The sequence below is a fragment of the Cyprinodon tularosa genome, unplaced genomic scaffold (genome assembly GCF_016077235.1).
Source record: "Cyprinodon tularosa strain WSP-4 unplaced genomic scaffold, ASM1607723v1 ctg84, whole genome shotgun sequence".
Taxonomy (NCBI): Eukaryota; Metazoa; Chordata; class Actinopteri; order Cyprinodontiformes; family Cyprinodontidae; genus Cyprinodon; species Cyprinodon tularosa.
The window spans coordinates 2,613,810-2,639,347 of record NW_024039607.1 but is presented as its reverse complement, the minus strand read 5'-3'; the positions used below and the strand labels follow the sequence as shown (position 1 = coordinate 2,639,347).

At 38.2% G+C, this 25,538-nt stretch overlaps 1 protein-coding gene across 2 annotated transcripts in view; it reads left to right on the top strand.

The window, feature by feature from the left end:
• LOC119774913 (zinc finger MIZ domain-containing protein 1-like) overlaps window positions 1-20,457 on the top strand; it is a 135,511-nt gene extending 115,054 nt beyond the window's left edge. For both annotated transcript variants that reach the window (XM_038272642.1, XM_038272644.1), the window contains 18 exons: window positions 10,992-11,127; window positions 11,229-11,340; window positions 11,425-11,642; window positions 11,729-11,930; window positions 13,159-13,434; window positions 13,521-13,703; window positions 13,783-13,860; window positions 13,953-14,121; window positions 14,212-14,353; window positions 14,988-15,198; window positions 16,089-16,194; window positions 16,297-16,457; window positions 16,543-16,610; window positions 16,694-16,762; window positions 16,853-17,097; window positions 17,181-17,344; window positions 18,401-18,667; window positions 19,824-20,457. In XM_038272642.1, coding sequence (XP_038128570.1) covers window positions 10,992-11,127; window positions 11,229-11,340; window positions 11,425-11,642; window positions 11,729-11,930; window positions 13,159-13,434; window positions 13,521-13,703; window positions 13,783-13,860; window positions 13,953-14,121; window positions 14,212-14,353; window positions 14,988-15,198; window positions 16,089-16,194; window positions 16,297-16,457; window positions 16,543-16,610; window positions 16,694-16,762; window positions 16,853-17,097; window positions 17,181-17,344; window positions 18,401-18,667; window positions 19,824-19,931 — 2,915 coding nt within the window. In that variant the 3' untranslated portion in view covers window positions 19,932-20,457. The remainder of the gene's footprint in view (window positions 1-10,991; window positions 11,128-11,228; window positions 11,341-11,424; window positions 11,643-11,728; window positions 11,931-13,158; window positions 13,435-13,520; window positions 13,704-13,782; window positions 13,861-13,952; window positions 14,122-14,211; window positions 14,354-14,987; window positions 15,199-16,088; window positions 16,195-16,296; window positions 16,458-16,542; window positions 16,611-16,693; window positions 16,763-16,852; window positions 17,098-17,180; window positions 17,345-18,400; window positions 18,668-19,823) is intronic.
• The last annotated feature ends 5,081 nt before the right edge of the window (window positions 20,458-25,538 follow it).

Below are 25,538 nucleotides of genomic sequence, written 5' to 3'. Positions count from 1 at the left end.
TGTACACTTTTTTCGACCACATCTTTTCCTTCCCTTCGCCTCTCTATTAATGTGCTTGGACACTGAGCTCTGTGAACAGCCAGCCTCTTTAGCGATGACCTTTTGTGTCTTGCCCTCCTTGTGCAAGGTGTCGATGGTCGTCTTTTGGACAACTGTCAAGTCAGCAGTCTTCCCCATGATTGTGTAGCCTATAGAACTAGACTGAAAGACCATTTAAAGGCTTTTGCAGGTGGTTTGAGTTAATTAGCTGATTAGAGTGTGGCACCAGGGGCCATCAATTTTGAACCTTTTCACAATATTCTAATTTTCTGATATGATGAATTTGAGATTTTCATTTGTTGTCATTTGTAATCATCAAAATTAAACAAAATAAACATCTGAAATATATGAGTTTGTATGTAATGTATGAATATAATATACAAGTTTCACTTTTTAAATGGAATTACTGAAATCAATCTACTTTTTCATGATATTCTAATTTTATGACCAGCACCTGTATATACCTCCTTCTCAGTCACTGTTTGCTGGTTCATTGCAGTCATTCCCCCCCCTTGTGAGTGAGTTTTCTGGTTTTCTGTATTTTTTGTGGATCTTGTGGATTTGTTTTGTGTCTTTTTCTTTTTCTTTTTTGATAATTAAATCTGCAAGAAACCACCTTCAGCTTCAGTCTCTGCATTTGGGTCCCCTCGCAAACCTCCACGCAACCTGACACAAAGTGGGCTACATATAGGTGCGTGAGCAGCACTTGAAAAACGTTAACTGGTCGTTTAAGAAATAATTATTATTATTATTAGGCCCCATCCTCCAAGCTAAAACAAATTGATGAGAAATGTATTGTTGTATGTTATGTTTCTCTGTAACAAAATGTCCTATACCTGTTTTCTTTGATGGTATGTGTAATGACCACTTAAGAATTAGTGTGTTTCACAATAAGATGTTAGAATAAAATATTTTGGAACATTAAATCAACTGTGCAACAGAAAGTAAACTTAAGAAAAGTCATAATACAAAAAAAGCTGTGAAATTTATTCATTAATCCCTTTTTGCCAAATTTTGCTCTTGTGTTAATGATAAAGATGTTTGAAGTTTGAATCCAATCATCTGAATCAAATCATCTGAACATTGCTAAAAAGATAGAAAAGGAAGAAAATTCAATGTTGGTCTGGATGGATGCCAGGCTCTGACCCAAAATACAATTTCAGCAGGGTTTGTAAAAAAAAAAAAAAAAAAAAAAAAATAAAAAAAAAAAATATATATATATATATATATATATATATATATATATATATATATATATATATATATATATATATATATATATATATATATATATATATATATATATATATATATATACGGTATATTGACTTCAAAAGACCCTAAACAGTATGGTCTGTGTTTTTATGAAACTATAATTGTATGCAGTATGTTAGTAAACAGGGGATTATGGGTGTGCATACTTTTGTTTAACCATAACCAAAGACATAACAGTGGCAGTGATGAAATCTGCATTAAATCTACATGGCATTGTTAAATGTATCACACCACCTTCCAGCTGGCATTCAGTTAATACTAAATAGATTTCTTTAAAGCTTTACTGTAATAATCCTTATCTGAATTCGGCGAGCCAAGATTCTCTTTGAAGATTAACGTCTTATCATCTCTCTTTTGAGTTTTTTATTCTTTTCAGCTTTTTCACGGTCCCAGCATTGTATTTACATCTCAAGCAGTTTATGTCTTTATTTTATGAACTAAATGCCAGTACAAAAAAAAAAACTAAAAATGTTAGAACTAAATTTACAGTCATATGTTTATATTAATGTTTTTATTATTATTTTTTACTTTTTTCAAGGCCGCATTTTAAAGAAAATTTCAATTGTCCAGAGAGCTGTTCTAAACGAAATTTTTTTTTGTTTTACACTTGTGTAAACAAAATGACAAATTATTCGGTCTAAGTCTTAAGTCTACAGCATGAATGGGAAGAGAAGAAACATTGGATTTCAAAAGCACCATATCTGTGTTGTTTTCGTGCTTTTTTCCCCTCCACTTGGCCCTATATGCCTGTAGCCTTAGTAATACCTTACTGGCTCACCTCCAGCAGCTCGCCCTCCCTCTCGCAGGCTTCTTTTGCTCGGATGGACATGGCACGGTATTATGGCAAGCAGGAGGCTGTATTTAGGTTTGGCCTACACTGAAAATGGACTATAAAACCTGGTTTGCCACAAGGATTTGGTTCCCATGCATTCATTGGCAATATTCCAGTTTGTTGCTTCTCAGAGAGAAATAAATACAGGAAGTAATGCAAGACAGAAGACATATAGATGAGATGCAAACAGAGCAGTTGTCCATTCCTGATAATTGTGTAGTTTTATAGCTGATTTGTGTATTTTAATCCACAATACAGCTGTTGTTATAGTGTTAAACTGTTAATTACTGTTTCAGATGTTATTGGTGGAATTATTTCCACAGAGTAGCCTAACAGCTTTATGTTTCCACTTAATGCTTTATGTCTTTATCTCTAAAGACATTCATTCTGAATGGGAATTAACTTTAAAGAAATATAGGCTGAAGTAAGCTGTTTTATTAAAATGTGAAGTTACCAGTCCTTTCTATGATAAGAATTAGTAAATGCAGACCCCAGTTGGCCTCTGCCATTATTCATGAAAAACCAAATTGTTAACATTGGGTTGGAAAAGGGAGCATTTTTTAAGGTACTTTATTTAGGAAACCTGATGATACATTTAGCTATATTCTTCTATAACAAATTAATAATAATAGAAGTAACTGAACTTTATTGATCTCACATTGGATAAATTTACCACAGCATTTAACCCATCCCCTTGGATAGCAGTGGACTGCCATTGAGGACGCCTGGGGAACAATCGAGGGTTAACGGTCTTGCTCAAAGGCTCAGAGTGGCAGTCTGTGTGAGTGGGTTTCGAACTTGGAAACCTCAGGATTCCAAGCTCTATGCCCTAAACACTAGGTCGCCACTCCACTGACCATTCCAAGTGTTAAGTAGTAGTAACAATTACCTCCCTTAGGTTCTTTTCTGTCAAAGGAAAAACCTGACGACACACCTGCGAATGTGGAATAATGTGGCATATGCAATGCAATCTCTACCTTATACAGAATGCATGAATGTTTTCTTGAGCTTGTCAAACTTCTTTATCACTCATTTCATCACTGACCATCTGGGGCTGAAAGTTTAAAGCTATCTGTACATTCCGCATGCACAGAAAAGTGGTCAAAAAGTGTTCAACTAAAATAAAATAGGTGAGGTAGTTTTCATTTTGTGTCACTTAATGCATTAAGCATGCTGAGGTGTGTTCATTAGCACAGGAATCTACATAGCATAACATTAGATTAAGTGTCATACTGTACTTATTGGATCATTACAAAGCTCTCATTAGAACGTGCAAATTTGATACAGACAAAATTGACCCTGGGGTCCATTTCAACTACTTATTACTTATAAATTAGCATTAGAAGCTAATTATTGATGTCATTTCTCATTCCTCATGAATGAGACTTGGTTGTTTTGCGTAGTTTCTGTAACCAGGAATTCTGGGAGCTCCGAACCTTCACTTTTATTTTATTGGACTTTGCCTGCTGGAGCCTTGTGTCCATTGATCCCTTTCCGGGCAGAGAAGAAGGGAGCAGGAACAGAAATTGAATAGAGGCGCCAATAAAAACTGAACAGTGCAAACCTCTACAGCTGCCCTTGTTAGTGTTAGTTTCTTCACGCTCTTTGTTCTCCCTTCAACACTTTGGGTTTATGAACGGTTTACGCCAGAATGTTGGTACTTCTTTATAACAGAATCAGGATGTGGATATCCTGATAATGTGATCAGTGGATTTTCTCTGTATTTTTATTGTGGCCGTCTTGGGGGCCAAGTCGCCATGTGGGAGGGATGCCAGGTGGATTGTCCAGAGTTGACAAGGGAGCAGGTGTCTATTTGATACAGAGCAGCAAGGAGGGGGTTGGCGGTGGGGTTGGATGAGGATCATAAGAGCTTCTGGCATGTCTCTTACCTGCTGCCTCACTGCAGTGCAGAGCCAGTAAACAGAGAGAAAGACAGGAGTTTAAAAAGAAAAAAGACAGAGGAGAAGACGAGCGTGCTGTGTTTTGAGGCTTTTGTAAAGTAACCAATTCATTGAGGTATTTAAAGGTGTCATGTCAACTTACTGTTGTATTCAGTGTTAACTATATACGGTAGGTTGAAGTTTATTGCAATGCTGTCAGTGTCTGTTATGTTTAAAGTATTAGAAGTATCCCTACTTTAAAATACATTTGTTTTCTGTTTAGCTGAAGCAACAAAATTTGAAAAAGTGTTCAAAGAGTAACTTTTAGTGTGAGCTGGTCATCATGTGCTCAAATCTACTGGGGTATTTTATAAATAAGCATTACTAAAAGAGGATCCCTTTTTTTAGTCCATTTGCATGGGACATTTGCCCCATTTACACTAGCACCCTTCAGTTAAGCTTGGATCAGTTAACTATAGCGAACTTTGTTCATTTTCACATCACGCTAGCACGATTCCTTGCCTCCTATTGCGGACGATGACACTACAGTTCTCAGGGCAGGAATTATGCAAAGAAAAATAGTTGCCCCAAAACATTCAGGAACTTATGTGCTTCCATAGCATCCTCTGCCAAAATTTCAATGAGAGCCTCGGTCTCTGCATCCCAGGTCGCACCACACTCTTTTTATTCCATTTATAAGCTGAGAAGAAGTTAGTGATGAGAACGGGTGAAGAGATCTGTGAATTGCAAAGCCTGACACGCTGGAAAACCTGTGAAATTAGTCAGCTGACTTTAAATAGGAGATGATGCAGTCTGCTCATGCAATCCTTGCTATCAGAGAACCAAGCCACAACTGAACTGTGCTAAGCCCTACTGTTGAGCTAGTTATAGATTTAGCAGGATTCAGTTGTCTCTGGCACGGTCCAGTTCAGCTGCATTCCATTTACACTCCACAGTTATCTCGGTTACCCTCCACGGACTGTTCTTGGCACGGTTTCAGAAGGGTAGTGTAAGTGTAGAGTAAAAGCTGCATGGCTTGTAAAATGCTTTAATAATAAAAACCTAAAACATGTCTAAGCATCACCACGGCAAAGTGCTCATACCACTATGCATTCCCACTGTATTTAGATGTTGTGTTCAGAAAGCATATTGTTGCTATATTTTTAAAGACTAAGTCTACATTTTTACATATTTAAATTGTTGACCGTTTGTCTTTGTGAAATAGTTCAAGCTTGGTTTGGATGGATATTCAAGAACATCAGTTTCAGAATATTGCTTTAGGTTTTGGCCAGATGGTATACCTCCATACATAAACAGCTATAGTTCATTGCTTGTTTTGTCCTCTGGTACATTTAGAAGCCTCTTTGTGCAAAATAAGACAAAAATATAGACCATGCTGAAACCTGTACCCCTTATCAAGAGAGTAATTTTAAGCATAGTGAGAAGGTGTTCTCGAGAAACTTTAATCCTAAACTCAATGGTTTAAAATAGAAGTAATCACATGATAATATAGATTTAAGGTTCAGCTTTCTCTTTTGACACCACAAGTGTTCTGTTTCACCCAATCCTCCAGGCTCTAATGGCTAGTTACCAGTAAGTGAGGAAAGCAAAAGTGAAACACTTGACAATGGTAATGCGGTGGGGGGGTTGTGGGTGTACATCAACATTGGACGAAGCATTAAACAACTGTCAGAGATGCAGTCAGTGTCATTTGTCATATCTCCCTGGGGCTTTATGACAGGGCTGGAAGGGGCAGGCCAAGCTGCTGAACCACTCCTGTAGTCCCAGTAGATGCGTTTACCGCCATTCGCCATGACTGACCATCAGGCAGAAGCAGCTGAGCACCAGAATATCAATATGGTTCAGACTCGGCAGTTCCCCTTGGGACTATCTACCAAGGAAATATGGCTGTCCCTTTTCTCTGTACCAAAAGGAGAGCAAGTTTCACCACCAAGGAGAGCAAAAAAACATGGCAAAGCACAAGTTTTAAACTGTCATATGGAAACCATACACCTGAGTCAATAATTTCCAGTTTTGGTTGTTAAATGGAAAGGCAAAAAGTCATTTGAAATGCCTTCCGTGTCTTTCTTCTTTGTTTTTGATTGGGGAGGGGTCTGTTTTGAAGAATCCATTTTTTGTCCATTAGCCAGAGAATTGCTGTCATGAAGAAATAATGACAATTTGGATTTTAGTTGTTAAATGATTGTCTGTTTCTCCTGTTGTTGTTTGATGCCTGAAGTTAATCCTCCAAGTGAATGACACAAGAGCACATTCAAACTAGCAGGTGCTTAGTGGAGGTGGTAGCTAAGCTGAGTTTTGATAAGACTTTGATTCAGCAGTAGTGCAGAATAATTCTTCTTAAAGCGATGAATCATTCAGTCCATGAGTAGACAGCCTCTTGTTGGCTGTAAAATTGGCCAGAGAATCTCACTCTGATGGCGGTGGATCAATTCACAGCTAGCTGTTGCAATTTAGTACCATTCAACTTCCATTTTTTTGCCCCATGAAACTGCATTTCCTCCATGAGTGAATCTTAACAGCATTTTCATGAATAAATATACCGGTATTAATTTTGTTTATTTAAAAATTATGTTACTACTGTAATTATGGTCAGTTGATTCTTAAAGAAAAAACTGTTAAAATTTCCCCCCTAGTATGAGCTTAATTTAATATATATTCAATGATTTTTCAGGTCAATGTTGAGCACTTGGTGGATAGTATTGCCTCATTTAGGCCACCCTTCTCAAAAACGTGCCTGTGTAAACTTAAATAGGTCAGACCTGTCGCTGAATGAGTCATTTGATCCAAGCACTGCTTTATGGGGGTCTGAGCGCCCCTTAAACATTATAGCTAACTAAGCTAAACGTTGTTATTAGGCAAAAAAAACAGGTATGATTCTCTTTGATTTAATCTAGAGGGCCGAAATGTGGCCTTGTCTTTACAAATAAGTGCATCACTTCTCAGTCTGTTCATTCAAAATGATTTGATGCTAGATTCCAAAGATGCCCTAATGCCTAAAGTTAAAATGTTCATTTTGAGCATTCTAAGATTATGGCATCTTATCAACTAAAGCCCTCCTGCAGTTAGATACATTTCATTATTCATAGAAGCGCATTTTCTTATTGTAGACCAGGTGTATATTATAGAAATAAATTAATGGATGCTTGATATTAAATAATCTACTGTAGAAACCAACTTATGTAACATGCTAGATTATGACCAAAAATGCAAATTTATTAACAGCAAAATTGTCAACACTCCATGTTGACATTTTAATGCAATAGTTGTTTCAACCCTTCGCCATTTCATACAGGTGCTGGTCATAAAATTAGAATATCATGAAAAAGTAGATTGATTTCAGTAATTCCATTTAAAAAGTGAAACTTGTATATTATATTCATACATTACATACAAACTCATATATTTCAGATGTTTATTTTGTTTAATTTTGATGATTACAAATGACAACAAATGAAAATCTCAAATTCATCATATCAGAAAATTAGAATATTGTGAAAAGGTTCAAAATTGATGGCCCCTGGTGCCACACTCTAATCAGCTAATTAACTCAAACCACCTGCAAAAGCCTTTAAATGGTCTTTCAGTCTAGTTCTATAGGCTACACAATCATGGGGAAGACTGCTGACTTGACAGTTGTCCAAAAGACGACCATCGACACCTTGCACAAGGAGGGCAAGACACAAAAGGTCATCGCTAAAGAGGCTGGCTGTTCACAGAGCTCAGTGTCCAAGCACATTAATAGAGAGGCGAAGGGAAGGAAAAGATGTGGTCGAAAAAAGTGTACAAGCAAGAGAGATAACCGCACCCTGGAGAGGATTGTGAAACAAAACCCCTTCAAAAATGTGGGGGAGATTCACAAAGAGTGGACTGCAGCTGGAGTGAGTGCTTCAAGAACCACCACACACAGACGTATGAAAGACATGGGTTTCTGCTGTCGCATTCCTTGTGTCAAGCCACTCTTGAACCACAGACAGCGTCAGAAGCGTCTTGCCTGGGCTAAAGAGAAACAGGACTGGACTGCTGGTGAGTGGTCCAAAGTCATGTTCTCTGATGAAAGTAAATTTTTCATTTCCTTTGGAAATCAAGGTCCCAGAGTCTGGAGGAAAAGAAGAGAGGCACTTCATCCACGTTGCTTGAAGTCCAGTGTAAAGTTTCCACAGTCAGTGATGGTTTGGGGTGCCATGTCATCTGCTGGTGTTGGTCCATTGTGTTTTCTGAGGTCCAGGGTCAACGCAGCCACATACCAGGAAGTTTTAGAGCACTTCATGCTTCCTGCAGCTGACCAACTTTTTGGAGATGCAGATTTCATTTTCCAACAGGACTTGGCACCTGCACACAGTGCCAAAGCTACCAGTACCTGGTTGAAGGACCATGGTATCCCTGTTCTTAATTGGCCAGCAAACTCTCCTGACCTTAACCCCATAGAAAATCTATGGGGTATTGTGAAGAAGAAGATGCAATACACCAGACCCAACAATTCAGAAGAGCTAAAAGCCACTATTAGAGCAACCTGGGCTATCATAACACCTGAGCAGTGCCACAGACTGATCGACTCCATGCCACGCCGCATTGCTGCAGTAATACAGGCCAAAGGAGGCCCAACTAAATACTGAGTGCTGTACATGCTCATACTTTTCATGTTCATACTTTTCAGTTGGCCAACATTTCTATAAATCCTTTGTTTTTATTGGTCTTCAGTAATATTCTAATTTTCTGATATGATGAATTTGAGATTTTCATTTGTTGTCATTTGTAATCATCAAAATTAAACAAAATAAACATCTGAAATATATGAGTTTGTATGTAATGTATGAATATAATATACAAGTTTCACTTTTTAAATGGAATTACTGAAATCAATCTACTTTTTCATGATATTCTAATTTTATGACCAGCACCTGTATATCTGCACTGTTGTTCTTTTTGTGTATGTTACAGTTAAGTGCCTTACAAAAGTCAGTGGGATGTGTCATATGGCCGATGCATTTATCCATTTCTGCCAGGAAAGATCTTGTAACTGCTTTAAAAACTGATTAGAGCACTTGGAGGTTTCCTACAGTATTGCCCCATTTCATACCACCGCATTTCCATATGCTTCCATCCTATAAATTGACCCAGAGTTGATAAATTTAGAAGACTTGTTTATCAATATGAAGAAGTGCAAGTTATCCCTTGTTGGAAGTGAATAATGGGACCTAATTGAGCTGTAACATGCTGGCTGGTTGCCAGGCTCTTGAACTGAAAAACTCTCCCCATCAGAAGGATAGAGATGGTGCAGCAAAAACACTGCAGGACATGCTGACATAGAGGGGAATAATCTAATAGCTGAACTTAGATCAGGTTGCAGTTAAGTGAGAGGAAGTTGCAATTGCCTATAACTGCGATGTGTTTAGTTAAAGTGCACCTGAGCGGCCTTTTCTGTCAGCCAGAGCACAGCCGTGCTAAAGTCCGATTAATTCTCCAGAGAGGCTGCACAGCCTGTCTCCTGGCACCTGCCTTGCAAAGAACAGGCAAGAGGAAAAGAGGGGAGGATAAGGAGGAGGAAAAACCCAGCTGCCTCTGTGCCTGAGCCCCGTGCTGCTTTTAAAGCGGGAGGGAGAGCAGGGAGACTGCTGGCACCATCTGTACACGTCTTTTGTATTCCAGCCCTCGTCCTTACACAGAGTGAGGCTGGTGTGCTCAGTGTTTAAATGAAAGGATAGGAGGTGCCTTTTAGGGGGGTGGAGGGGGGTGATGCAGCACACTTGTGTGTCGATGCAGAAACTCAGCGTCAGAGGACATCTTGTGCCCTATTTATCTGTGCACTGTACACTGTTGGTAAAGCTCCTGCTGTGTTTGCAAGCAGCCATGTGTGGCCACATACCTGGGTTACCATGCTTGTGATAGCAGTCTTTAGATTTGGTTAGCTCAGCCCTTCTATCAACCCCATTAGCCCCGGTGACTCTTCTGTTGAAGACTTATTGAGCCCCATTTTAATGTGAAGGCAGTATGTGCAAATCAACCTATGTGAGCTGTGGATACAAGGACAACCTGAACAGTGTGCTGTCACACTGGTATGGTTTATTTATTATTATTATTATGGCATGAACTGCAGTTAAAATCACTCTTCCCCACATCCACCCTCAAGCCTTGAAGTGGTGTGAATCACAGGGAGTGGAGGCTACCATCCTTTCATAGGGAATGCGCTTTTTTAATGTTGCAGATATGAGCTACTTGAACCAGAAGGAGGAAAGAAGACAAGGGACAGTTTTGTACATAAACATTTACTGCAGATGGAAAGCATATGATGGTCCAACAGACTGTGTCGGCTGTCAAAACGTGTGGTTGTTGGGACGGAAAAAACAGACTCAGACTGAACTCTAGTGGCCATGATGAGTAATTACAGCCATGATTTTTCCTTGAGCTAAAGTCTTTCATTATATTTCTTAATGTTGGAGAGATTTGGTTTTAATATCCTAAAGAACCTTTGAAATAATTATTTGTGGCTAATTGTGATAAGACATCAGTTTAACTGATTGTGATATCCCTGTCATTAAACTGATAATGTAGTCCTACTTACAGTACGTAAAGAAAGTATTCACGCCCCTGCAACCAAAAATGTCTTTGTATTTTATCTGATTTTATGGAACGAAAACAAAGGATTCAAGAATTTTTTTCCCCCTAAAATTATATGTCTCAAAAGTTTGGCGTGTATTTTGTATCCCTCCTCCTTTTTCCTTATAACCCCTAATAAAAATCAATCGCAGTATTTCGTTTCAGAAGTCCCCCAATAACGTAGAGTGGTTTAAAGACATTAGGCACAAACATAGAGGAAATAGCATAAGGGGTAAAATGACCAGTAGGTCTATATTTTACTAAGTAACCTGAGTGGTTTTATACAGAGGGTAATCCTATCATCTGAATAAATATGTGTGTTATAGTCTTTCCCTCTTCTCTCTCCTCAGCGCTGTTGTCCTCTTGGTGTGAGGAACTGGGACGCCTCCTCCTCCTCCGTCATCAGAAGAACAGGCAAAACGAGCCTCCGGGAAAAGTCCCCATGCAGCCCCCAATGGGCTCCATAAAACCAGGCCTCTCACATGGGTTGGTGTTTATATTGCTTTGCTTTTACTAGCAGTTTGCATTCAACATTAGTATTACCTGTGAAGCTGGATATGTGATGTGTTTGTGTCCTTCCTCCACAGAGATGGCTCTTTTCCATACGATTCAGTTCCCTGGCAGCAAAACACCAATCAGCCAGGTTCGGTGTCCGTGGTAACCACTGTCTGGGGCGTGACCAACACGTCACAGAGCCAGGTACAACTCTGTCCCTGTTGGAAGGACTTGAGCAAAATCTCATTTTATATTATCGAAACCTGACTTCATGTCATTTTCCAACAGGTGTTAGGGAATCCCATGGCCAACAATAACAATCCCATGAACCCTGGGGGTAATCCTTTGACCTCGGGGATGTCTGGTAGCAATCCAGGCATGAACTCTCCTCAGTTTCCTGGTCCACAGCAGCAGTTTCCAAACAAAGGCAACTCAAATCAAGGCTACATGCAGCAGGGTATGTACGGACGACCCAACTACCCGGGAGGTGGAGGTTACGGTGGCAAGTAAGTGGACAGCAAACTTTTTGATATTGTCTTATTTAGAAAATGTAACTTGTATTAAGTGGTATTATGGTTGCTTGTTGTTTAAGTTACCCTGGAGGGCCAAATGCTGGACCTGGTGGGATCGGGATCCCTCCTAACTCCCGTCCTCCGTCAGATTTCACCCAGCCAGCTGCTGCTGCTGCAGCCGCTGCAGTCGCCGCAGCTGCAGCCACTGCAACTGCCACTGCCACAGCAACTGTAGCAGCCTTGCAGGAGACCCAGAACAAAGACATGAACCAGTATGGACCGGTGAGACAAAGCATACTACTGAAGGCAACATTTAACTTAAATTTGGATTGTGTTTTTCATCCTAATTAGTCATGTGCGTAGGCACATTTCTATCACTACTGAGAGTCCTAGAACAAGGTACTAGAACAGTACTAAACCTAAATTCACTACATGAAGTGAATATAGGTTTAGTACTGTAAAGGGTATTAAAATCCCCAAACGAGTCAAAGACCAAAACAACAAAAAGTCAGATAATGTTTTTGCTGAAGTCCAAACGTTACCTGCATGGTTGCTTGTTACAAAAACAGAACCCGTAAATTCAGTTCAGTATTATATAACTTCTAGAAAGTGACCTCTTGTCGGTTAGTGTGGGTTTGTTCATCCTGGAGACACTGGCATTTTTCATATTCGGCTGGATCACTACTGCGTTAAAAGTTAACTTGTTAGCTGTTTTCTGACCGTTTTAAATTAGGCATTTCAATACACAACACAATTTCTTCTAATACAAGCGCATTTAAATAAACCTTGCCGTGAAACTTGCGTTCACTGCCATTTTTGCTATCTTGCCTGCAGCTGAATCATGTAACTCCCATCCTCCATCCTACTAAACTTGTGTTTGGGTAGTAATGTGCTCTGTTAAGACCCAAAAGACACATCATAGAAGTCAGAGTTATTGCTGGTATTATATATACTATGAGATATATTCATATATACTATACTATGAAATATTAACAAGTTTATTTGCCCCTCCCGCAAAAAATAAAAATAAAAAAATAAATAAAATAAACTAACTTATAAACAAACTTCTCACTCACCTGTAGTGATGATGTCATTTGCTGTTTGTGTGACATTGTCGCTTGCCAAACTGATAACAATCCTGCTGCTACAGAAACTCCGGGGAGCCAAAAATGCACTGTTGTAAAAAAAATCAATACAATTTTTTCCAAATTGTCCACAACTAAACACATTTTATGAATTAATTAATTTAATCCATCTTTTGCCAAGGCCTAAGAGGTTCCCTCTAAGTGTACTCAAAGCAACTTGGAAGTTTCATGAAGGTTTTTGAAAGTGACCTTTATGTACCAGGTGTTAACCTGTAGTTCTAGGATGTCGCTTGGAAGTTCATTAAAAAGTTCTTAAAAGGTACAGGTAGTTCTTTCCCTTTTGGTTTTCAGATTTTAATGTCTTCCACAATTTATTTGAAAAATATAAATTCAAGGTGGTTGACTGAGACCATTTTGTTTTCCAGATGAGTTCATCTTTCCAGATGGGACCCAACCAGGCATACAACAGCCAGTTCATTAATCAGCCAGGACCCAGAGGCCCTCCATCTTTGCCTGGAAACATGGGTGCAGGCATGAATGCATCCAACATGAGTGGGTCTCCAATGGGAATGAACCAACCCAGAGGTCAAGGCATGGGGCCTTTTGGGGCCCATGGCCAAAGGATGCCCCAGCATGGCTACGCTGGAGCCAGGCCTCAGGGCATGGGTATGCAGGGCATGAAAAGGCCATACCTAGGAGAGGTGAGGGGATCTTTCAACACTTAATTCAACATTTATCTCAATTTTTCTATTTAAATACATTTCTTATAATGTGTTCTCATCCTCAGCCAAACTATGGTGGGCAGCAGTATGGACCAAACAGCCAGTTCCCCAATCCGCAGGGGCAATACCCCACACCTAATGCCTCTAGACCACTGCCATCCCCCAGCTACCCCAGCCAGAGGATTCCAGGACAGCAGCTGCAAGGCCAATATCCCCCACATGGCGGCCCCATGGGCCAGTACTTTAAGGTGCTTTTTGCTCAATATGTGATGATTAACGGCCCAAACACAGAATGCAGTACTATAAATTGAATTTGTGTAATTACAGCAAGAGCCGCCATTCAATGGCCAAACAAATAACTTCTCTGGAAGTGGCTACCAGTATAACCAGGGTAACATGAATGGAGTAAGTGAGCTTTTATTCCAATTTCTAATTTTACTATCATGCTAATCTCTCTGGGAAAATCTGAGTTAAATAATTTTTTTTTTTTTGCTCAGCCTCCCAGACCAGTGGGCAACTACCCCCACTCCCCAGTGCCGGGCAACCCCACCCCTCCAATGACTCCAGGTAGTAACATCCCTCCATACCTGTCGCCAAACCAGGATGTGAAGCCACCCTTCCCTCCAGACATCAAACCAAATATAACTGCTCTCCCTCCTCCTCCTGGTCAGTAACTGAAAAAAAATAAATAAAAATAGTCAAACAGTACTGGATGTTTTTCATGATCCTATCTTATGTCTTTCTACTCTAATTTAGCCAACCACAATGAGGAACTACGGTTGACGTTTCCTGTGCGGGATGGTGTCGTCTTAGAGCCCTTCAGGCTGGAACATAACCTGGCTGTGAGCAACCATGTCTTCCACTTACGGCCCTCCGTGCACCAAACACTCATGTGGAGGTAATACCCAGTGGTACTAAAAGACTCAATGAACAATTTTCTCTGTGCTGTTATCCTAACCCAGGTCTGGAAAAGACAAGTAGACTGGATTAGGATAAAAAAAAGAGTTATATAGAGTTGGATTTAACATTTATCTATCAATAGTGCACTGACCAAATCCACATTTATCTGCTAAGTAACAAACAAATGTCAGTTTTAATTCTGGTTTGGTATTCAGACAGCTTTAAATTCAGGTGGCCCTCACCCATGATTCTTGACTGGATCTTAAATGTGTAGCCACTTAAAATAATTGTATCTTAAAGTCAAAAAGATATTTCTTTAATCTTGATTACCCCATCCTACATGTTATAAGTATACCAGTAATATATTTATATTTGTAATAGCTGCGATTATAATAGTCTAGTAGCCATAAAAGAAGTAAAATGGCCCTATAACACAATGAAGAAATCTTTCCAAACTAATGCATTTTTTTTTTTTCATTTTAAGGAACCAACAGATAATAAGAACACATTGCTTACCAATTTGCCCAGATTGGTATAGAAACATAGGAAATATTTTGTGAATTTAAGTGTGGAAGGGCATAAGATGTGTATGACATGCTGTTAATAAAACAAGAATTGCCATTTGTCTGCAGGTCGGACCTGGAGCTACAGTTTAAATGTTACCACCACGAAGACCGTCAGATGAACACTAACTGGCCAGCATCTGTCCAAGTCAGTGTCAACGCCACACCGCTCACTATAGAGCGAGGTGACAACAAGACGTCGCACAAACCTTTGCACTTGAAACACGTGTGCCAGCCAGGAAGGAACACGATCCAGATCACTGTGACCGCCTGCTGCTGTGTAAGTAAAGTTGAATGCAGAATAAGCTAAAGAAAAGGTTTATGCATTAAAAATAAAACAAGAAATGTCTTTCAGATGAATCCGGATTATTTGAAAAGATCTTATTTCTCTCAAATAATGGATTTGCTCATAAAGAAATAAAAAAAGTCTAATTTGCATTTGTTCTCCTGTTCCTGGGGTTCCCAAACATCCTGTTTGAAACTCTTCATCTGGTTATAATGTTCATGTGAAAACTGCAACCACTTATACACAACTGTTAAATGGAAGATGTTTTAACCTCAATATACATCATACAGACATGGAGAAGTGACCATTACATTAAGCATCAGGATATAGTATATACTGACACTAAAATTGTTAGATAATTGTTGCTCTAGTGATTCTCCATTTACAAGATCCACACTTATTATATTAATGTTGCATTTCTATATCGGACAAACAAAATACCAAATTTTTGCAAACCCAACAAAACAGTTTTGTTCAGGTACAGTGTCATAGAGTATTTTATATTGTTTTTCCTTAAGGTTGTCATTAAAGGGATCAATTGTGTACCTTTTATTGATACTTTTGTACATGTTTTTTTTGGACATAACCAAGAACTCAGCTATGGGATGTTTTGTACAAACCATGTTTCAGTTACTCCTCACCATAGCAAATTTTTAAAGTGTTTATTTTTTTTTTTTTCTGATTTAAGTCCAATGAAGCAAAATCCATCTTAGTTTTATCTAAAGATATCAAACTGGGTTTCCCTTAGAATTATTTGGCATTGATTAGGATTTGACATTTGTCATTTTTTATGAGCTAAATGCCAGTAATTTGCAACAGAACCCGAATGAATTGAAATGTGGGCTCATTCATTCAAATGGTTATCCTGGTGTTCCTTTCTACAGTCGCACCTGTTCGTGCTGCAGCTGGTTCACAGGCCGTCAGTCCGCTCCGTCCTGCAGGGCCTCCTAAAGAAGAGGCTGCTGCCCGCAGAGCACTGCATCACCAAAGGTATATCTACACTTCTACAATTCGCACCTTAATTGACCGCACCTTTTCATTGTGCTTTTTGAGTTTATACACTTTATTTTCCTTCTACTTCCATCTTTAAAGTCAAGAGGAACTTCAGCAGCGTGGCCGCATCAACAGGGAACGCCACCCTCAACGGGGAGGATGGAGTCGAGCAAACAGCCATCAAGGTTTCCCTCAAATGTCCGATCACTTTCCGACGAATACAACTTCCAGCACGGGGGCATGACTGCAAACATGTACAGGTGAGACAGATGTGGTAAAACCTAATGAAAGCAAATGGGAGAAAATAAAATAATCTGAGACACGTGAATTGTTTCTTTTATCTAGTGTTTTGATTTGGAATCCTATCTACAACTGAACTGTGAGCGGGGGACGTGGCGGTGTCCTGTATGCAAGTATGTTTATCTTCTTTAAATCAACATTTGATTATGCCTGTTTTCAGATGAAATTCCTCTAAACCTCTCTTATCTCTCTTCAGTAAAACAGCGTTGTTGGAAGGACTGGAAGTAGACCAGTACATGTGGGGAATCTTGAACGCCATTCAGAAGTAAGCAGATTCAACTACATTTTACATAATAAATGAGCTACCCTGATTTTTTTGGATCCCTGTCATTTGACTCTGACCACTCTCCACCAGCTCTGAGTTTGAGGAAGTCACAATCGACCCAACATGTAGTTGGCGGCCAGTGGCGATCAAATCTGATATCCACATTAAAGAGGATCCAGACGGGCCGCTGGCAAAGAGGTTTAAGACGATGAGTCCCAGTCAAATGATCATGCCCAACGTGATGGATATGATCGCTCAACTTGGCCCCGGACCCTCGCCGTACCTGTCAATGCCTTCTGGCCAAGGTGGCAACAACAGCGAATACGGCAGCCAAGGTAGTTGGGCCTCTAAAAATGATGTTATGTGAAACTCTTTTTAAATTTCCTTTTGTGTTTAGATTTGTTATTTGTGTGTTTAGGTAACAATTACCAAGGACCTGGGAGCTTTGAGTTCCCCCACAGCGCCCCAGGCGGTACGTCAATGAACGACTTCATGCACGGTCCTCAGCTGTCTCACCCACCCGACATACCGAATAGCCTGATGACACAAGACAAACCTCTATCCCACAACATGCCTGAATCAGTGAGTCTTCCAAACTTTTTTATCTTACCGGTAATTGAAGAATTCTAATAATTTTGTACTACAAGTTCTCAATCATAAGATATAAGTCATATGATATATGTCATCAGATATATACATTAATAACATTTTTTCACCACAGCGCATAGATTTGTGACCTGGTCTATATTTTTTGTTAAACCTGTGACATTCTAATCAGCATTTAAATTAATATAAACCAATAACATAAAATTTAACTCTTTTTAAATCATTGTTTTATTGTGTAATATGTTGCTGAAATTCTCTGTTATAATAAAGTTACAATCAGTAGTGTTTGTGATATGGGCAATGTGACTTTCTGCCCGGTTCAGAACAGGAGGGGGCACTGTGATAATAAGTTTCTCTCTTGGATGAAACCTTTGACATTTTTCTGCTGAGTAGAAGTAATGCTAACATTTTGGGGGTTGCTCATCTGCTTCACTTGGTTGATAGAAATTATTTCTGTTCTTCACCTAGAAAAAATTATGAAAGTACACTGCAAAAATTAAAATCTCAAAAGTCCTTTTTCTTAAAATAAGTGCTTTTTTTATTTAAGGAGGTAAATGAGACACTTTGCCAATGGAAAAGGGTCATTTATATTTAAAAAACAATTGCATTGTCTTATTTTAAGTGCATATTATCAGATTATCTTATTTTAAGATGAAAAAAACTCTTTCTATTGGCAAATAATCTTATTTACGTGCTCAAATTAAGGCTAAATACACTTCATTTAAGAAATGTTTACTTATTTCTAGATAGTTTTTGCTGGGTAAAAGTGGAAATATCCTGCTGTAAATAAGATAAAGGTTTGATTGCTATATTGGCTTTAAAGACTTTTACTTTAAGAACGAAATACAGTAGATGATATTCAACATTACTAGCAAATATTTAATTAATAAATATGAATGTAAAAAAAATTTCAAAATTGTTACTAGTTTTATATTGTTTCATATGTTTTTATATAAGGTTAATGTAATAGTACTGCTATATTAACTAACAAGCAGCTGGCATGTCATATTCATCATATACCTCTTTGAATAGATACCTCATTCTGCTGGGCCTGACCAGACGCACGGCCCATTGCAGCAGAGCTTACATCCGTCTCCGCACCCCGGGAGCCAATCAGGGCAGCAGCTACACCACAGCGGGCCTCCTCAGGCCTCACGGCAAGCACCGCCGCCTCAGCAGCAGCAAGCACAGCAGCAACAGCCCACCTCCAACAACCACCCCCATTCTGACCTGGCCTTCAATCCATCCAGCAGTCTGGACAGCCAAGTGGGGTCAGACATGCCTGAGCCTTCATTAGAAGTGAGTCCTGGAAAAATCTGTGCTACTGGAGCATTTTTACATTTTGTTGCATTCTAACCACAAATTTTATTGTATTTCATTGGAATTGAATTTGAAATGCTAACACCATAGAATGGATTCCATCTGATTCATTAAGGCCTCTAAGGTTTGTTGAGAATACGAGTGAGTTATCACAGAGCTCGTGTTTAAATGTGATTAAAAGGGAGTTTCTCAGAGGAGTTACAGTTTTCTAAATACAGTTTTATAATATGATTTTATTTTGGATGTATTTCACTTCCTTACTAACTTCCAGGCAACATACTTATGCTTTTTTCCTATTTGAGATGAAAAGCATAAAATGCCTTAGAGATAAAAGCTCAAACCAAAAGATTAAGTAAAATAGTTTTTACTTTATAATCAGTTATTTTACGTTCCAATTTTCGACAATCTTCAATACATTTGACTGAGAGGGGAACTCATGGTAAGAAAAATACCTGAAGGGGTAAACAAGTAAAATAAGGTTGAGAAACACTGATCTAGACTGACAGATTTAGATACGAAAGCAGTCGAGACAACCATGATTACTCTGAGGAGCAGAGATTCTCCACTAAAATGGGGAAATTTTCTGTACAACACCAACATTAGTGATGCATGTAAAGCTAAGAGTGTGCACTGTCAATTCCGCATTGTTAGATATGTTGTCTCAAAGTACATTGATTCTTTAAGAGTTATTCCAACAACAATTGGAGTAAGATATGCACTACGTAGCGTTCTAATTTAACGCTAATTCCAAGTGGGACCAAATGCACTCTTAAAGTGTTACTTTTACACTGCAAAATTTACTGTGTGCATCACTTTGAACCATCTCCAGGTAAGATAAGTACAGGGCAACACTTGAAGCAAACCAGTTACAAGCTGTGAGAATTTAGAGCCAAAGGACAATAAACTTCGAACTAGACCTACATAGGAACTGTATCCATGTGTTAGAATGGTTCAGTCAAACCAGAGGGCCAAAATGCGCTTTTGAGATTTTTATTCTTAAAATATATGAAAAATCATCAATTTGTGTTTTTCTATCACATAAATACATTTAAGTCTATGGGTAAATTGTGGAAAATCCAGTACTTTTGCTAAGCTATCTGGGTAATTCTTGCAATCTCTGTTTTGTGTTTTGCAGCTTCTTCCTGACCTCGCTAACCCAGACGAACTGTTGTCATACCTGGATCCCCCAGATCTCCCCAGCAGCAGCAACGATGACCTTCTGTCACTCTTTGAAAACAACTGAGAGGCTTTCGGGCGCCCACACACTTAAACTTTTACTGATCGCCTGAGGCTTCCCTGAGAAACTGCCACAGTTACTCAGAACTCGATCAACACAAAGATGCACTCCCTTTCTCTTCTTCCTCTTGTACAATTTTCATTCGCCAGCACAGATTGACTGCAAAGAATCTCAAAAGAAACTTAAAGGACACGGCAGGATTTGGCGACACGCCCTACCAACTTCCTGCGATGATAACCTTGACTGTGCAGCTACGTATAGTTCATTTTATTTTTACACCACACGCGTGTACGTGTGCTCACCAATAACATGTTGTAGCATTTCTAAAATACTTTTTTTTGGTTTTCTTTTAAAGCTAAAAAATGAACTCACTGTATAAAGCGGGGAAAAAAACGAAAAGAAAAAAAAAAGCTCTCTGACCAGTGTGTGTTTTGTTTTGTAGTCTGAGAGGCCACAACTTCCTGGTGTCAGTGCTCCATTCCCTGGCTGGTCTGGTTCGTCCCACTGTTTTGTCCATCACTGAAAAGCACAAGAAATTTCAGCACTGCAAAAAAAAACAACAAAAAAAAACCTCTTTACAATAAGGAACAAGATCAGTTTTCTAGGAATTTGCTGCCAGCGTTTTAAAAAGTTTTTGGAACAGATTGGCTTCCATTTTGTCTACAGTAGTAATGTGTTCTTATTTCAGAAGCAGGGAGTATTTGTAGTCTATAATAACAGAAGGTATGCATTAATACCTGGTCTTCTAAACATCAAGTCCTCCTTTACAAATGAGGGATTTTATACACAATAGACGAAAAAAGAGATTGTAGTTCCTGCCATGTTATTTGCTTCCATCTGCTCTGCATGAGCCTTAATTTTCTGCATTTTTTTTTGCAGTTTTCCATCTCTCCTACTAAAGAAGTTGTGCTGTTGAGGTTGTCTGTAAAGTGCATGTGTGCCAAGCCCTTTGTCAAATAGTGGTTCCCTCTTTGACAGATTACTTTGATTTTATTTAAGACAAACATGGTTTTTCTTTGATTTATTTTATCATCCTTCTCCATTTGCTGCATAATTAAGCTGTCTATCGTTCTTTTGAGAAACTGCTCACCAAAGCTAGAGGGAGAAAATGGAAATGTTTGTGTTTGCTCGGTCCTGTGTAAGCCTGTGGGTGCATGGGTGTGTCTCATTCAGTTAGAATACCGTCGGAAAGTTCATTTATTCCAGCAATTTAAGTTAAAAGGTGAGACTTATATTTTCTATTCTTTTTTACTGTTAGTATTTCTTTTCTTTTAGATAACAAAGATCCCAAATTACTTTCTATCAGAAAAGCGTAGAATTGCATTAAAAAAACAAAAAAGAAACTAGACTTCTCAGAGAGTAAAACGAATATATTAATGGAAACTTGAGCAACTGCAGACTTAAAAAAAATTGAATTGTGATTTTTTTTTTATATATGGAGAATAACTCCATATAGACTGAGGCTAGAGTCAATCTTTTAAGAGCCACTGTACTCATTGTTAAAGTTCCCATCACAATAAGAGGTCTAACTCTTAAAATATTCTTCCAGCTTCGGTGTCTTAGAAGGATCAGCTTTTGAATCTACCATACTATTTCTATTATAGTGTCACTTTAAGCTTTATATTAAACATTACTCTAAGCTGGTAAAGATTCTCAGTCATCCAGGTCATAGTCTTTGCAAAAAAGTAAAAGAAAAGCTAAAAAACAAACCATTGGACTTTGTTTTCCAAGTTTAATGATGTTTTAGAAATAGAAGAAAGAATAGAAATTGAACATAATGGATCTCAGAATGGAGAAATTAACTGTCTGCATTTAACCCATCCCCTTGGGGAGCAGTGGGCTGCCTCTGTGCAGCGCCCAGGGAGCAGTGTGAGGTTGAGGGTCTTACTCAGAGAGCCAGAGTGCCGGCTGTGGGGATTGAACCGGATACTTGCAGCCTTCTCAGAGCATAAGAAAACTTTCTCAAATCAAAATATCTGGAGTAGCGTTTGAGTTCCAGATTTATAAAGTGGCCCAAATAAAAGGCTTGTTGTGGCTTAGAAAACATGCAAATGGAGCCGAAAAAGCAGCTCCACCCCTTAGTAATGGAGAGTCATTGTTGTTGGCCTGCAAAACCCGATACTAGTCCATGCATTTGAATCCCTTTTCAGAGGCATGGGCCTGTATTGGGTTTTACAAGCTAACAAAGACCTCAATGACTCGCCATTACTAGGGGGTGGACCTATTTTTTCAATTTGCATGTTTTCTAAGCCATTACAAGGCTTCTGTTTGGGCCACTTTATAAACCTGGAACTCAAACACTACTCCAGATAATTTGAATTAAGAAAGCTTCCGGGATGGGAAGTGAAACATCTTCAAACTTGGAAAACAGTCCAGTGGATTTATTTTTTTTTACTTTTTTGGAATATCTTTAAGCAAATTGTATTCCTTTTTTTAAATACTTGCAGTTATACAGTTAATTTTGTCGCAAATAATTGTTTATTCAACAGTTTAGAAAAAAAGCATCATTCAATAGATAAGTCTTACTTTTTAGGTTGAATTACTGAAATACAAGAATTTTTTTAGATGCTATCCTAAAGTGAGGAGCTACGTCTGTATATTCTGTGAGACTCTGATTGTATGCGTGCGTGTTTGTACACAGGAGGTGATGGCGAGACAAGCAATGGTTTCTTCCATCGCTGCTGTGATTTTTGAAGCAGTATTGGTATAAACCATTTTGTTTTTCTGATTTCATGTTCGAGAAGAGTTGCTGTTCAGTATGCATATGTATTATTTTTTAAGAAATGCTATTGTACTGTAAATATCATTGTGAATATTTTTGTATCATCTCGATAATGTTTATCGTTGTCTGACCTAACCGCACGCGCTCGTCGTCAGAGCAACGTCTTCTTGCCTAGTTTCAAACATCTCATAAGCTACTCCCTGATGCACGTTGTCCTTTTTTTTTTTCTTTGTGCTCGAATTTCCTACGTTGGCTTAAAGTTATTCTGTTCACATCTCCTTTCCCAAGTTGTCTGAAATCAAACTCACAGCAATACTTTCTTTTTACAAATTAATCCAAATCGATCTCTACTTCCTTATCATAATTTAAGTTAACATTTGTTCAGAGATACCTTTTTTTTTATATGATATGTGGTATCAGCTGGCATTCAGTGTGACAATAATCTATGTGAATATCATGTTGCTAAATGTCCATACACCGTGGTATTTTAAAGATGTATCACAAGCATATTTTAATGAAAAATTCCTGATATTGTTTATATTTTTGTTATAGAAAATGTGGCTTTTTTACGAAAAAGCATGAGACCATATGCATTTGTATCCCCCTCTTATTTGCTGTTTTTATTGTTTATTTTTCTCTTTGTTTTTGAGTAAATTATTTTTAATTGTTTTATTATGAATCTGTAAGGCTAGAAATCCAATTTCTTTCAGCTTGATAAACAAGAACTAAACTTTATTTTCAAATGTGTACCTGTTCAAGCAACCAACAAGCAAACAAATAATTGTTGTTAAAAATATGTCATCATCTCTTAGTTTCTTTCCAATTTCATGTTCAACATTGAAGGCAGCACCCCATCTGTTTAGTTGCACAATCACACCAAAAGGGCCATTTCTTTTGGGGGATGTTGTTAAGAAAAAAACAAAAAAAAAGCCAATAAATAGAAAATAAAAAAAAAATAAAGAGAAGGAAGAAAGGGGCACATTCGTCAATCTGGCCTGAAAAGGCGCAGAGGGAATGGCTTGTAAAATGTCCCAAGGATGTCTGTATATATGTAAATTAATATAGAGAGACAAGTGGACAGAAATGTATTCATTTTCCTTTGGGGATGTGCATTTGTTTCTTCTGAATAATAATAATGATAATAAAAAAGCTTGCAACACCTCTACTGGAAGTGGCTGACTATGAAATATAAAACATATTATTTTGTGTTTGGCAGTAATCTCAACATTTTACCCCCAACCCCTGTTTCTTTGTAAGATACTTTCCCCTTTTCTGTTTGGGACAACCGGGACAGCCATTTTTTAAATGTACTACTTTGTGTTCTAGTCTCATTGGCATACCCTAAGGTGCTCAAAATTAGAAATATACAAAATAAGGTTACAAACACAAATGACAAAAGCCAGCCGGCTGTTTAGGCAGATTATGGTGGAAGAGAGGGGTCCTAAGTTGTAACAAAAATCCATGATTTGTTTTAAAATTTTGATATGAATTGGAAAATGATACTAAGATAGGGTGATTCATGCAACGTGGTCATCGTCTCTATGTTTGTACATTGTATGTACAATCATTTCATACTCCAAACTGGTCATAAAATAAAAGAAACTAATTGTGATTTTTAGTCTTGCAGAACTGTATGTAGTTAGATGATGTGACAGCCTAATATTTATCTAATAAATATGTATTCAGAAGACTTCTGCATGCCGCTGTGTCTCGTCTTTGCTTCCACCCCAAAAGAGTGGCTTGTTTAAGCATAAAATTGAAATTATGAGCACTGGATTTTATTGGTTATGGGTAAAGTTGTGCTTTAAAGTAAAAAAAAAGAAAAAAGAATACATTTTATACACATTTTTAGCAAGAAAAAAACAAACAGAAAAAAAATAAATACAGCATTATTTACATTTGGCTTCTTCCCACAGTCCAAAAACATGACAGTTAGTATAAATTGCTTCTCTAAATTCTCCTTGTGTGTGCGTGAATGGTTGTTTGTCCTGTTCGTCTCTGTGTTGCCCTGCGATGGACTGGTGACACTGAGATGTACCCCACCTCTCGCCCATTGACAGCTGGAGATTGGCACCACTACCCCTAGTGACCCCAGCAGGGATAAGCGTGTCAAAAAATGGATGGATGGTTTAAATTAGAAATTATCACAACTAAACCTGTGATGATTGTAGATGAGCAGAAATAGTTTAACATGTGTCTTTTAGACGTGTGTTAAATACCATTACAAAACTAAATACTCAGAACAACAGGTATCAAATCCAAGACAATCGTTTCAGATGAAGTAATGGTACCTACATTCTAGGTTCCTCTTCCTATAAGCCTGAGTGCTACAGGAGAACCATGAGTTATCAGCAACTAGAACAACTCTCAGAAGAAACTTGTATAATTTCTATTATGTTTAATGTTTAATAATAGAGTAATAAAAAGTAATAAAGTAATTTTGAAAATATTGTACAGCTGCAGAGTTACACAGCACACACACTTTTTCTCAGAATTCTGAGATTAAAGTCAGAATTCTGAGAAAAAAGTCAGAATTCTGAGTATAAAGTCAGAATTCTGACTTTTTTTTTCTCAGAATTCTGACTTTTTTTTTATTGTCAGAATTCAGTCAGAATTCTGAGATTAAAGTCAGAATTCTGACTTTTTTCTCAGAATTCTGACTTTAATCTCAGAATTCTGACTTTTTTTTCCAGAATTCTGACTTTAATCTCAGAATTCTGACTGAATTCTGACAATAAAAAAAGTCAGAATTCTGAGAAAAAAAGTCAGAATTCTGAGAAAAAAAAATCTGAATTCTGAGAGTCAGACTTCTGAGAAAAAAGTCAGAATTCTGAGATTAAAGTCAGATTTCTAAGATTAAAGTCAGAATTCTGAGAAAAAAGTCAAAATTC